Below are 15,451 nucleotides of genomic sequence, written 5' to 3' on the forward strand. Positions count from 1 at the left end.
GCTTGCCTTCTAAACCTGGAAAGCGCCAAAAATTTACGCCAAGTCTGCAGGCAAGGGATTTTCTCACATTTGTAAATTGTCACTTGTTAGACGTCACGTAGCAAACTTCCACCACGACATCCATTTACAAACAACACGTCAACAAGATCGCGCCTAGCCAGTCCGTCTGTCACGCAATACTCTCTGGCGTGACAACCAAATTGCTGGAAATTAAGAAGCAACATGGCAGAATCGTTGTTTATGTAGTAACTGAGGGTAAGTGAAAACGAGTTCATAAACCGTTGTAACCCCTGATTGCCCTCTGTATAAGATTATGACATCTGAATTTCCTAATTTTGCTAATATGAATGATACTGATGTAGAAGAACGGGGACAAAGGAGTTAGTTCTGTCAAGACAAACAGCTAGCTCGATCTCACGTATTCGTCATGGGACGCATAGATGCACCGGGGAGTCATCAACCTCTAGGTTGAATGTGTTCGCTGGAACATTTGTTTTTAAAATGTTCTTCAATGATGCAAGTTTATGTGGTGGTTCTAGAAGGTGGACAATAATGATGAAGACGCGATGAAGATGTTGACTGTTGGAACAGAAATTTTGTCAGAAAAGGAATTTGAGCTGCGACATCAACATGCATTATGTGAACATGTGGAGTATTTTCTATCTATACCAGCACAGTGACATAGGCTGATTAAATGACAAAGTGACAGATTTAAATTATCAGTATTTGTCGCGAGCCAATTGCAGTTTTTTTTGTTATATCCATATCACTAAACGTTTAGGTGTGGCAAAGATTTTCCTGTATGTTTTCGCCGAGATGTATTTCATTTCCTGAAAGGTTTTGCACTTTAGTTGTAACCTACACGTACTTCATATTTCACCGAAAGTTCTGAAAGGGGAAAACTGCAGCTCCTATGAGCTGTAAAGCACAAGGCTTGGGTAATTCTGACTCTAGGTTTATACAATAGCAATTGGTGTGTTTATCTGTGCCTGGACATATTTGTGTCCTGGAACCATAATGATGAATAAGGTTATCTCATCTCAAACATTTCCACCAAACACTGAAGAACTATATTCACTTTGCATACACTCACAAGGCGGGAATTTATCATGAACGCTATCAGTGATGGTCAATTGATGAAGTTTGTGACTACTTCTGTGTGATTATTAATTGGTCATTAATTGACTGATGTCAGTCGAGGCCAATTAACTAATTATACTCAGTTGTTGTTGATTGAGGTTCTGATCATCAATTTTCATCTATTGTTCATGCTCTAGTACATAGTTTTTAAGAAAAGTTTTGTCAGTTAGGTTACAGGTTTGAATTTTGATCAACAGGTTTCAGGGATTTTAGCTGCATTTTACATTCAGAAATCCAGTTATATCTCACACTGTTGACCATGGAAGGAAAAATATCACAGGCTGAAGAGCTGCTAAAATCATCAGCCCTGGACAAAAAAGAAGAGGCAGTTAACATTTTAATTGGAATTTCCAAACGAGGAGACAAGAAAGCCACAGCTATCTTAGCAAAATGTCTAAAGGACAGAGATGGAATCAATGCAGAGAATGAACATGAAGTGGTGTGGTGTGTCAATACAAAAGAGGAGGACAAAAGACTTCAATATGCTGTAGAAGTTCTTTATAATTCTTTGAAAAAGAATGATGAAGACAAGCTTGCTCTTCAAGATATTGATGAGGCTCTGAAAGAAGCAGAGGCAAAACTTAAGGTACTGATTAATATTAGGTGATTTTCAATAAATTATTTGGAATTTATTCAACAAGATTGGTAACTGTATTATATGGCTCTAACACAGACCCCTATATACAACCCAGGTGCTTTGTACTATTAGTTGATTTTTGCAGATTAATTGTTTCATTGCCTGGGCAGATTGACCCATCCATGTTATGAAAGGTTTATTACATTTTATAACACAACTGAGAAACTATAACCACCCTGACTGGTCAAAAACCTATTATTTTTTGCACTGGTATAAAAGCCATAGTTATTTTATAAAATCAATAGACCCCACTTTCTATCTGTTAAACAGTGCAATAACCCACTTAGGGGGTCTACTGCTTTCATAATTTGTCAAAATTAACCATTTTGAATTTGAGCTTTATTCCTTAGTTTAGAAAAGTACAACAGGTCAAAAAGTTTGTGTTGGTTTGCTGGGATATCTGGATGATCGTGAGAAAATATCAATCATTTATAGGTTTTGGTAATTATACATGGACTTTGTAGGAAAAAGAGACTGCAAGTCAGGAAACCACCTCCACTGAAGATTTAGAGAAAGACCAGGAAGAGATAAAACAAGATTTAAGCCTCATGAGCTTGTTGATGAATGCTTTGACAGTTGGTGGACAGAATGAATTCACTCTGAGTGAGATGAAGGATACAGCTTTGGCATATGCTAGGGGTGAAGTACCAGAAGTTGTTACCCTGCTCAGTAAAGAGGACATGGAGAAATTTCAAAAAGCTTCTGTACTAGAAAAGGTATGTAGCACACCTAGCATTTAAAAGTCATTTCTACAAGTCCAGTGGTGACTGTCTTGTATTATTGATTAGTAACTTTTGGGGTTTTTGTCATCTCAGGCTCTTATTTTTATTAAGTGTTATTCATTTATCACAAAGAAGACATCTCAGGCCCAGGGTGAGTATTTAATTAATTAAATTTAGAATCTTCCTGCTCTTTAATTCTTACAATTTTATTGGTAAATGTATAACTTTTGAATGACAGAAGTAGAAATTATACATTTTCTGGAGCATACTTCTCTTTGTAACACTTACAACTTAAAAAACTCAGAACAAAGTTGCTATAAGCACACTTTGTAACAGCTTGTATGGACTTTGTTAGGAGAATGGATGATAGTGATAATTATCAGGTAAGTGTTGTATCATTTTCTGCTCTATTTTTAATGTCAGTTTCTCACCTTCATCTAGGTCGTGCAGTTTCCACAGCAATCCCTCCAATATGCCAAACATTTCCTTCTTGTGAAGATTTCAAAGGAAGGATCAAGTTTTTTGAAGTCCTTGATTCCAACATCTCAAATACACATGCTGTTCCTTCTGTACATCTACAACCATCTTACTGGAGATTTTCTGTGGTTTCTTGTCCCACTGGTTGTGTTCTATATTGCATTCATATCTCTGGTGGTGTTCTCACTTCAAATGTTTTATGGTAGAGAAGCTCTGCGGCAGCTACGGAGTGTTGCAGAGCTCATGAAAAAGTAAGTGATTCTCTCAGCTGTCTTTTTTTTTCCAGCTAGTCTTGGAGGTTGTTTTGATTTGTATTGTTGAAGAAAAAAGTAACAAAGGGGACCAAAAGAAATTAATGGCTCCTGTAAGAAAGAACTCACACCCCTGCTGATTCCAATCCCATGGTCTAATGTTCTACCTAATACTTAGCTCTAAAGAACTTATTGATGAGCTGGCTGGGCTGTATGTTGTAACTGCATGTTATTATTGTGATGTTAAAAAAAATCCCCATGATATAATGATATTAAGATCCATTTAATGTAATTGTAAAAATCAATATTGCATGACGTTATATAGTTGTTATTTTCTACTAACAGCTCCATCTACCATTTATTTTAAATGTAAATGAAGTAACCACATGATTCTGTTATGCAATAATAATTTTATTTAATTTCATAATTTTGTCTAGATTTGATCCAAGACTTGATGCACAAGAGACAGAAAGGACATTTATATGGAAATCTTCAGCTCCGTATGTGTATTTTTTCATTGTTTTGCTGATAACAGTAGCAGTTCTTCCACTTTGTGACAAGCAATGGATCCCATGTTCTGAAATGTCTTTGGTGGCTCTCTTGTTTACAGGTGAACATGACCCTGTTTTTATTGGTATACTCAAATATGGAATTTATGTGAATTCTCTTACAAATTTTGTCCAAGATTTAGGTAGATCTGTAGCTTACTAGAGGGTATGGCTGATCCTACTTGTATGGAGCTGTTTTTTTTTCCTGATTATAATTCATTGTATTGATTTTAACTGTAGTCATTTGCATTCTGAGATTGCATGCTCATCTAGTTTATTGGTCTTAAAATAATAAAATTTAGTTAAAAGAAATTATAAATATTTTTCCATGGTATAAGTTTATTAGGCTCTTCTTCCATCATAGCTGTTCCAAAAAATCTTGAAATAGTGCTAGTAATAATTTTTGGGTCAGGTCTGAAATGGCAGTGAAAAAAAAATTAATATTTTGTTGTCAATTAGGATAAAAATTCCCTGCAAAGTTTTCAGGGAGTACATATCCTTCTATCTCCTTCCCTAGCCCACTTGGATTTTGAGGTGCTTCAGTCTGCACTTTATCAGCAATGAAAAAAACCTTTAATACATCTTGCACTTGAGTTCTTTAAACAATGCAAATTTCCCATCCTCTGATTGGTTGCAGATAGTAATTTGGGACAGTCATTCAATTGCTTATGTAGAAAAATGATGACCCCATAATCAAAAGATTAATGCATGTATTTGATTGTCTTAATGATAAAATGTTAAACTGATAGTAGTTGTTGGAATATTGTGGGATTTGAAGCAAGTTGTTAGTAGTTTTATCCTTTTCTAACTGTGCTTGTATTTGAACTAGTTTCATCTTTCAGAGGTTTGCCTGACAAATATGATGACTATGCATTGTACACTATTCTCCTTAAACTAATGACAACTGGGTTACGAAGCATGGAGAATGTAAGAGTCTTGGGTGTCCTGTGCTATCCTATTTCTAGGGGTAAGTATCACTTGCCACTCAGTGTTACTTGATTATAAAGTATGTTGGTTTTAACTTTTTGCTTTTTCCGTTTTTCTGTGTAGTGCCACTTCCCTATGGGTTGGAATTAGCAATCAGCCTCCCCTCCCTACTTCACGTGGTCATCCTTGTTTTACTCATCATCATGGCGGGTCGTCACTCTTGGCGAGGCATATATAAAGTACTTGTCCCACACGCAGTGTGCCTACTCTGGTGTCAGCTTTTTACTGAATTATTCCATTTCACCTCATGGGCGAGCCTGCTTCGTGCCACGGTGGGGTGGGTCATTTTTGTCACCATGCTACCCTTTCTGTTCCTATTCACCGTTGGTCTTACAATCACTTATTTCTTGAAGTGGTTTATGACTCTTGACATCGCTCTGAAACTTGCTGTTACTGCAATCATCCTCGCAGTTACATCAGTGTTCTTCTATTACTCCAAAATGGAAATTCCCTATTCGGGCAAACTCCAGCGCAAGAAGAAACTGCTAATGATCGTGGCAGGCCTAGCGGTGTTTTGCCTTTTGGTCCCTATTGTTTTTGTCAATTTTGTCCCTTCTCTATATGGCTCCCCAAAGCCCTTGACTTGGGCAGAGTATTCCAAAACTTGTGGATTGGAGGCCAGGGAAAGTGAAAATGTGAACATGGCATCAGTACAGATACAGTGCTCTGAATTTCAGGGTGAGTCAGTGAACTGGACTGGAACTGTGGCTTATGTCAAGGTAACCTCACTGGAAAATCGTTTCAGACGCCTGTTAGCATTCCTGCCTGTGTTTTTGCGGCCGACTTTCAAGTGCCTCCTTGGAGGAGAAGAAGATGACAATATTGTCAGGTTAGACTTGTTAATCCCCCCCCTTCACAATTTCTTTTGGGCCCCTACTCAACCACCTTCGGAATATTTTTAACTTTCTCCTTAAACTTCTGTTTGAAAGCACAAAAAAAAAATGCTTGTAAGAGAAAACTTAGGCGTAAATCGTCACAATGTTACGCCTCTTGTGGTAATTTATTGCTGAAATATTGTTGCGTGGTATGTATGGACACCTAGCACAATTCTCGTTTTATCCCCAGATGCGAAACTGCTGTGAAAACTTTACGTTAATTTCTCAAAAGTTCAGTTGCGCTCTGGAAGAAGTTTCTTGTGTTTCTAACTCCCCAGCTAGCTCTCTCTAGCCAAGCTGATTGTATCCAACCGCAAAATCAAAACTGACTCCTCAGATTATATATTTTTCCCCATGCATTCACTCAAAAATTTCAACGTTTTTCTCTTTTTTCATTTTGTCCTTAGTTCTCCTCAGAAAAGCTCATGGCTCCCAAGGGCGAGAGGACCGTGCCACCTTAAAACTTTTGACAGGTACACGTTTTCTGTTGGGGTGAACATGACGGATTCCAAGTCACACAGCAGTGAAGTGATTCAAGTTACAGTGAAGCATCGCTTCTATCATTCCATGGTCACTTTACAAAAATACACACAGGTATAACAACGACGTTCAAATTTTGTCTTTTTTTCCTTTCACAGTCCTTAGTTCCTTTCTACTATAGAGCTCTCACTCTGAAAGTTTGACAAATTAAGTTCAGTTTAGGAGTGGTTGTAGGCTTAATTTAACGAGGGTAACATTTGACGTTACTGAAACTGATGAGCTCATGGCTATCATGGCCCCAGATGATCTGAATTCTGTAGCATTGTCGCTTTGCTTGCAAATTATTGGCAGTGCAGTCCAGCATCCAGGTATGTCGAACTATGAACGCGTGTCTAGGCGCGGACCTCCATAATTATATTACTATTGTCTTGCCCTTGTTATCGAGGACCATTTTAGCTGTCCTTAGGAAGTTCGAGATAAAACCGATGTACTGTAAAAGCCTGCAAACTTGCCTCTCCTGTGCACCTCCCCCCCACCCCCCTATTACAGCAGTGATACATCACTGTGTCCTTGTTCTGTATTTTCTTTCCCAGATCACATTTGAAGGACGCTTACAAAACGGTCCGCCTTACGTGACTGTCAGCGCCAAGAGACTTTATATCGACGGCGTTAAGGTCAAACCACGGATTGGACTGGGGCGTGACGACATATATGAAGGATTGCGTGACTCAGGCAGATTCATGGCCCAGTTCTTTATGACTCCCTTGGTAACTGAGAGAGATGAACACGACGATGACTAAATAGTCCTAGCTGTTGTGATAGACGATTAGTGTGTTCCAACCACTTAAGTAGGGTACGCTAAGGTAATGAATAGAAAAGGGTGCTAGAGTCTCTGGGTACTTAATCATAACAGGGTATCAGAGCCTCTAGGGTATTGAATAGTTGACCCCGTTCATAGAAAGGTCTTTTCTCTCCAGAGAGGCCATGTTTGCACGAAAAGGCACCTGCAAGAGTCAACTTGAATATTTTAGTAACCGTGCGAAGCAGTTGCCCAAGGTTATTGGAAGAAAAGGTAACAATATCACCGTTCTTTTTAGTCTCTCAATAAAGCTCCGACTTATTTTCAAGAGGAAAATCTTGATCTAATGATTGATGCTTCAGAAAAAATATATGTTATTATCAGGTTTGAAAAAAGTATTTAATTATTAAGTTTGCATTATTTTAAATAGTAATTCATTATTATCCTAAGTCTACTCCTCCGTTATTATTTACTTAGATGTTCAGTTTCATATTACTTTGCGGCGCAACTGCTGTTCTAAAGACATATTAGATTCAAAGCCTATAATCAAAGTCTTCTTCGAAGTTAATAAAATTTTTGTTGGTAATTGTTGTGTTCTTTAATGAAGCATGTTGGGTTTTGCGTTATAGTTCAAACCCGGCTGGTGACAGTCTTTAGGATTTAAAACATACCACCATGAACATTTACACCCGAGTGATTCGCGGCCAAATTTGTTCACGGAACAATAAAATAAAAACTTCCAAAAGTATTTTTCTCCCACAGGATTTGATTTGTGCAACCGTGAACCTTTTTTTTCCGTGCTACTAAGAAGAGTGGTGTAAAATCATGGGTGAATGTTCTATTTTCCTTATTCTGCCAAACTCTCTCACGAAAACATATTCAGTAATGTGACATGCTCTCTTCAGGTTGAATTCAGTCCTTTAATCCAAGTTGTTGACTGCGAGTTTTCTAGCAATTTCCACAAGGGCTCTTGTTGGTCGACCTAAAAGAAATTAAGTAAAGTAAAGAATATGATATCGTGTAATGTGATAAGATAAGAGTATGGACTTCTCTAAAATCTACCTTTTAACTCTTCATCGACAAGAGAAGACAAGAAAAGTTACTGACTAAATTACCGGTTTTGATAACGGGCGCATTAATGCTTTGGGGCCTTCGCTGGGGTCTAATGCCCAGGACCCGAAGGGTCTCATAAACCTCATGAATTATCCTTTCCTATCTGGGTGAAATATGTACGCAATGTACGCAATATTCTCCCTGGTCAATGATGTCAATGTTTCCGGTATCACCTTACCTGACATGCCTTTGTTGAGATAAGGGATAGCATTCGAACTGTTGTCCATCACACCGGCGATGTCAAAATGAGCCCAATGTTTAGCGTCAACAAACTCCTACAAAAAAAAATTACAGCGTTCAGATAACCTTGTATTCAAAGTCAAATTCTCAACACAAATTTCCCTTAATTATCTTCTCTGCCCAGAGAGGTTCACTTGAACCGTGATTCACAATTACCTTGAGGAAAACTGCAGCAGTACACGATCCAGCTGACCTAACAAAACAGAAAAAATGGTTATTATACAGCTGGCAGCGCCCGTGGGCAATATGAAGCATTCTGATTGGCAACCCGAGCGGGCGAGAGGGCACTGGATCACCCGCGAAAAAAGGACTCGGCCAATGTTTACCCATCTTGATCTCACGTTTGGTCAAATAACACACACTTATTTACCTAAACTTGGTTAAAATATCAATCGTGGAGGCGTGGAGAACGCGCTTAGTAACACTTTCGGTCTCACAATAAAATAAATACAAACTGTTCTATTAAGTAATGGTTCAAGCACTATTACTTCTGAAACGAGAGGCAGCGAATGCTACAGATTGCTCGGAATTTCCTTTCTCTTTATTAAACTATGTAACTGAGTTCTTGTGATATCCGTCTCATCGACAGCGTTTCTTTATAGAATGCAACAGCTTCCTTTGTAATAACAATCCAACCACTCCTTCTATTTCCAGAGTCACGTTCCATCACCCATTTTCTTCCATTCTTCTCCCAATTCCCACCCATCTTCAATTCTTCCATCTTACCTCTTTTTTCCAGTGTTTCTTAAATCAGCCACGTCGGACTGTATCTGTTCGGTGTAGTGTTTGTATAATGGCATGCGCAACATTCGCTCCCCGCAATCGAACCCAGCCTGAATGTACAATTAAACAAAACACTGGTTTAGCCAGGCTTCCTGACAGACAAACTTTAAAAGGTATTTAATGAGCTTAGAAATTCTAAAGGAAAGGCTGTGGTGTATGCGCATTTCAGAGGAGTAGGGAATGCCCTGCTTTGTTTTGTTACAATGAAACCGTTAACACCCCCGCCCAAAGACACCATCGATTAAATTTAGTCTGATTTTAGCCTGACCAGTAGGATAACGTTAGGAATTTTTTACTTCTAACGTGAAAGTGATGAATGCATAAAAAACAGAGTTTTCGACTGAATTCCCAAAAACTTAAGAAGGCTGCTATGTTAGTATCGGAATTTCTTACCTGAAAAATGCAGTGCCACAATGTTGCAGAGTTTGTAAACACACCTGTAGCTCCTTGTCCTAAGGCGATATCCATCGCACCTGTAAAAAACTGTGTTAGAACTGAACGTACTGAAGCATAGGTGATTATATCAAATTTTGGTTACATGAACCTATACAACAATACTTCCTATATGGTTCCACAATGGTCAAAGGAAAAGAGGTATCATTGTTAATCAAAGATTTTGACTGAAGCGACACAGGATGTTGAGTACATATAGATGAGTCGCATCTTAATCTGTTCTATAAAATCCCTTGTTGAAATAATACAGACACAAAACTTAGTATGACCGAGACAGTTACCAGTAAGTGTAGCCACATCAATAACGGCACAAGGGTTGAATTTGCTGGCGTAACAAAGAGCATCGGCAAGAATGAGTCTTCCTTCGGCATCAGTATTGTCAACCTTCGAAAGAATGGGTGACATACCTCTTACTAAGCGAATTCAAGGTCGGTATTGTACGTTACGGACCTAGAAGACGAGGTAAGTTAGATATTTCTTTTATATCTGGGTAGAGTTTCGATTCCAAAACTTCGGAAATACAGGGAAATACGGGCCGCTAAATTGACCAATTATAGCGCACGCACCTACTAACCCACACGACCCCACGCGCACATTTAATGAAAAAAGTTGGCTAGAAGTCATGATGTGCGAAACTTAAGTTAGAAAAAAACCTTCAGTATCCTTGAACTACATCCCCCGCCCAACATACTGTTAACTGCTCTGAAAGAACTCCGTTACTTACAGAGATTCCAACTCTCCCGTTTTAGTCGGAAACGTCTTGTTTCCAGCTTCCCATTTTTGCTCAACATTCTACCGATTTTTTTACAACTTTCCTTTGGCAAAAGAAAAGATACGTTTTCCCTGCCTCACTTCTCTCTTCAGCACGGTCCTTCGTCGTTTTTTCTGTTGATTCTGAGGCTTTTTTGGCATACTCACATAACCCCATGGTTTTTGGGCGTGATAACGCAACTAGATTACCTCGACGTCGGGCGAGATTTGCGTTGTTCTTAGTTTTATATGGTATGACATCTTAGAACCGCCCCTTCCACGCACACAAATGTGACTCTTCTGCTCCCAAAACCTCTCTCATTTTATTTCGATGGGTTAGTCTTTAAATGTGTGATAAGAAAGTAAGGGTAGCTGGGGTGTTGTGTCCCAAAACAAGGTTAGATCGTAGGTATGACAATTTCATTACAAACCAACGTTTAAATTTATATGGTGGGATCTGTAAATATACCCAGACCATTTCATTGAGTTACCTCAATAGTCTTCCCACTCATTGCGGTGATGACATCTCCTGGTTTGTTAGCACATCCTGATGGCATATTTTCACACAAAGGAACAAGGGCTGTGACATTGATTGGCACTTTTAGCCTTGCTATGGCTTCAAATGCTGCACTAACAGTGGCAGCTCCACCCATATCAGCTTTCATGAGCCCCATTCCAGCAGCTGGCTTGATACTGATACCACCACTAACAAAAGAAATGAAAAAAAATTAAAACAAAAGTGCAGCCAACACAGACATAAATAACACTGATCCCTTCTCAAACAAACCCTATGAAAAGGAAAGTCAAAGCAACAACATGTCAAAGCAACAACATGTGGTGTTAGTAATATCCAAGACATTTGTGACTTAACTTAAACTCAAGTATTGTACACTTTTGTTGATCAACTCAAAGAACATTTACACACCTGTCAAATGTCACACCTGTAAGGAGAGAAAAGGAATATCAACTGGCCAGAAAACAAAAACGATTCTATACTTTTTCAAGAGCAAACCCTTTATTTTAATTAAAATCAACTGGTAAGTCAGTCCATTAGTCTATTTCCCCATCCACCCACCAGCAAATCAACAAGTGAAAAGAAAGAAAGCAAAATATCCCTAATGCCTTTGTTTTATATATACATGAAAACCAACATTCTAAATTCCAAATTGACCTATAACCAGTGGATAAGAAGAGCCACCTCATGAAATGTCCACTGCTAAATCCCATCTTTTTTTAAGTTACTTTTTTTATCCCATTTCAAGAATGAGAAAAATATTTTTATCTGAACCTTTCCAGGTTGAAAAGATTGCCATTGAACAAACAATTATTTTGCCAGGAAGAGTTCTGTTCAGGACTGTATAAATGTCATGCTGATTCCTGAAGTATCAAATAAACAGTCACCTTTCCCAACAAGAATTAAAGGGGGTGAATCAGATTCCTTGGCACCAGAATACTTCATTTCTAAGAAAACACTTGGTTCACTTGAGCCCTTGCCAACACTCAGGAATGCACCCATCTTGTGCTCTTCTGCCCAATTTTGGTCCCTAGGGAACAGAGATACTTGGTAAAACCAACTTCTGGAATAAACAAGCAATACTTATCAGTTCTTGTGCTATTGTTAAGTATTATTATGGGATTAGAACTCCACCATAAATTAACATTCAATTTAATTCATTTCATTTCTCCACCAAGCATGTCTATCATTCACTAAATAGGAGCCGTGCAGTTACTGGATTAGACTTACGTTCATTCTTAATTCTGAATCAGCTCTCTAAATGTACATTCAGGAGTTTACATCAGTAACTATGAACTATTCCAGGGAAACCTAAAAAATGCCAGGTTAACCTTCTGTGGACTGGAATCCCACTTGGGAAGAGTGAAAGCATATTCCCAGCCTGTTTGACATGTACAAAACTCTGATATACATATGTAATACATAATGCTTGGACAGCTATGCAAGTTATTGTTGACTATGCACATATTGAAGGTCACACAGACTATTGTCTGTACTACTGTTAAAAATGTAAAGTACATAATGAAGATACATGAATTTAGCAACAGAGAAATGTGTATTAAATAACCTTGCCACCACTTCCACACTTTCTAGATCTTGACAAACCTGTTGATATAGCGCTTATCAGCAAAGACCTGTTGGTGTCAAAAGGTTTGGATGGTTGTTTCCATCAGCCTCTCTGGCAAAATTTTGTGCTCCAGATAACAGTAACCCATCCTGCAAAGTTTATGCCAGGCATAGAAATTTATTTCCTCCCTCTTGTCTGCCGTAATATGACAATACACATTAAGAAACCAAAAAATTGATTACATTTGGTTTAAAATCCACAACAAAAAAATATAGGTCGTATGTAAACACAAATGCCAGATACATATTACTTCAATTCATTATTTACAGCATTTTTCACTATTTTACACCCTAACATCAGTGTGCATGTTTTCCTCCCAAATACTATTCTCTATGCATTTCCAGAGGTACTTGAGGAAGGAAAATTTTTTACCACCACTGGAGCTTCTTTCAGTGGTGGGCGTTAACCTTTAAATTCTTGTGACCTTATTTTTAATCATTTGGGGAGAAAATTAGATGCTAGTCCACGCCCTCAGGGATAGAAAAGACAGAGGGTTAACTTTATTATTCAAGTAGTCTTCACAAGGTTAGCTCTTTTACATGGCACACTTTCTTAGGGTAGACAGGAAAAATACAAGACCTAACCACTCCAATAATTTTTTTATACTCAGAAAAACCCATGTCACCTTTGACACAATTTACAAACTTTGATTTCATATTATAATTATCAATTAATTTATTAGATGAGGGTATTTACCTCTTCAATCACTTTCTGTCACATGCTTATGGGGCTGGAGATCCACTTCCACTTCTTCTTCGCAGATTTCAATGTGTCCAGAACTGAAAAGAGCTAAATTTGCTCCCTCGGCCTGCATCTGAAATAATAGGTACAAGAACTGATGTTTGCATTGTTTTAATCATGGAAAGGTTTATGCATTAAGACAAAATACATCATTCTGGCACTTTCATCAACTGCTATCCATATCAATAATAATTTTCTCCTTGAAGGGTTGATGTCTTGAAAACGTATCTACCTTCTGCTGTCTGCACTCCACAGTCCTCTTTAGAACCTTGACACCAACTGCGATCAAAATGGTACCATTGAAAAGTCCTTTCAAAAGAATTTTCCACAAAGATGTGGGTACATTGCCAACACTGCCCAATGAATCTGAGACATATCCACTGAACAGACACCTTTTGGTTCTCTTTTACTTTTATATTTGACTTAGAAAAAACACCAAGTTGAACATGTTCAAAACTATACATTATGTACCATTATAGACCAACCCCTCCCTTCCCCCTCTCATCACATAACTGCTTACTGATTGCGGTTTTTCTATGCTTACAAGTAATTGGATTAAGACTTGTGGTTGATTACAAATGACAAAATGACGCCTTCTCAATTGAACTGAAATTAGTTTCTTAAAAAGAAAATCAGAAATTCTGAAAAAAATCCAAGGCACGATGACTTAGTTTGCACATGTTCACTCATAGGTACTAGTTTGGGTGCTGACTATCAATTGGCTACAAAGATCCTCATGTTTGGAAGAAAGCCAAATTTTTATAGGAGTGTTACATGATTTACAGTGAAATTTTTTGGTTTCAAGTGCTACCATACCTTTATCCCAGAAAGCTCACCCCCTGAAGCCTGTCTGTATGTGCTGCAAGAGTCCTTTCTTCACGTGTCTCTGAATCAGACTGAATATCCTTTTTGAATACCCCACAAACAACAACAACACAAGGGTAATCCTGGAAAGAGAATAAGAAGAAAAAGACTGAAGCTTGCTGACAAGACTGTGTTCTAATTAAAAGCTGTCCCCTTGATATAATAATCTTTCACTGTTCCCTGTGTTTAACTCTTGATAGACAAAATCAACACCAGAGGACACAGTTGAATCCACAAGTGGACATAAAATTCTATTTACCTCAGATAAATATTTACAATTAAAGGCAATATTTTATGACACATTTCAAAGCACAGAGTGCCGCGATCACCTCTTCCTCCGCCATCAACAGAATACTACTTTTACCCCTTCCAACATGAAAATTAAACAATTTCTCATTAAAAAATAAAAAAGGTTCTCCTTAACAAAAAAATATTGAATTTTCGGCCTAAAAATCTCATGGACTAAAAGTAATCCTCAATTAAGTATTGAAACAGTTTTAAACAAATCATGGTCACTATCACAAATTTATTTTTACCTTAAAACACATCAAAAAATATTAAATGGAAAATCCTTTGCAAGCAGTAAATATACTGGTTTTCAAAAAATGGACAAATTAAACATAATTTATCAATGTCTGTTGTAAATTTATAAATTAAAAAAAAGAACTAAGTACATTTTAAAGAATACGCACCCTTTCAATGCCAAAGTATGTCTTTGATTTGCCAATTGTTGCCCTTAAGCCCCGAGACCTATTGGTATCAACGTAACACATTCAATAATTCCTATATCATTTCTTAGTAGTTTTTTCTTCCCCTTACAATATAATTGTTTAGGGGCTCTGTTCTCCCCCTTGTGTTCTGTCCCCTTCCATACTAGTTGGGTATCCCTGTGAGACCTGTAACGGTCCTTCAAAAGCTAGTGAAGTGCTAGGTTAGCGCCTTCAGTGACAGTCAAACTACCGTTAAGACCTTCTCTTTTCCTGATATGTGCCTATGAACTTACTTAGATACAATATTGTTCACCCAACACCAACTGTCACGAAATGACAAAGTTATTGACCATTTAAAAAAAAAAAACTAAACAAAAATGGTTTCAAGCAAAGTTTAAAAAGTAGTTCTCACAATTTGATCATCTCCGTGAGCTTTTCCTGAAGTTCTTGAGTTAAAGTTTTTAGCTGCTTCGGTGAAGAAATTTTTCTCCATCAGACCGCATCAGATTTTCTTGTCATGACCTCTGTCCACCTCAAACACGCCAAGTACTACCCCCCGGCTCAATGACGGCCTGAAATGCAACCAGGAAACACATTAAGCACATTTTATCGAATAAAAGTTTTTTTCGTTCTTTTTTTAGAGTACTAACTTTTGAGCAAAACTCTCTAATCCTCGACGAAAGGTGTCTTGACGAACGACAGAATAATAGAGAGGCAGCCGCCATCTTGTAGCAGCTAAT

General features: G+C 37.9%; 1 protein-coding gene and 1 pseudogene across 1 annotated transcript; one reads left to right on the top strand and one right to left on the bottom strand.

The window, feature by feature from the left end:
- Positions 1 to 195: 195 nt before the first annotated feature.
- On the top strand, positions 196 to 7,488 carry LOC131774763 (wolframin). The gene is made up of 9 exons (XM_059090838.2): positions 196 to 255; positions 1,338 to 1,726; positions 2,242 to 2,493; positions 2,941 to 3,227; positions 3,665 to 3,837; positions 4,605 to 4,742; positions 4,826 to 5,591; positions 6,045 to 6,231; positions 6,711 to 7,488. Exons 2-9 carry the CDS (start codon positions 1,400 to 1,402, stop codon positions 6,915 to 6,917), a joined length of 2,337 nt encoding a protein of 778 aa, XP_058946821.2. The 5' UTR covers positions 196 to 255; positions 1,338 to 1,399; the 3' UTR covers positions 6,918 to 7,488.
- LOC131774764 (cytosol aminopeptidase-like) lies at positions 7,333 to 15,451 on the bottom strand (annotated as a pseudogene).

This window comes from Pocillopora verrucosa, chromosome 1 (genome assembly GCF_036669915.1).
Source record: "Pocillopora verrucosa isolate sample1 chromosome 1, ASM3666991v2, whole genome shotgun sequence".
NCBI lineage: Eukaryota > Metazoa > Cnidaria > Anthozoa > Scleractinia > Pocilloporidae > Pocillopora > Pocillopora verrucosa.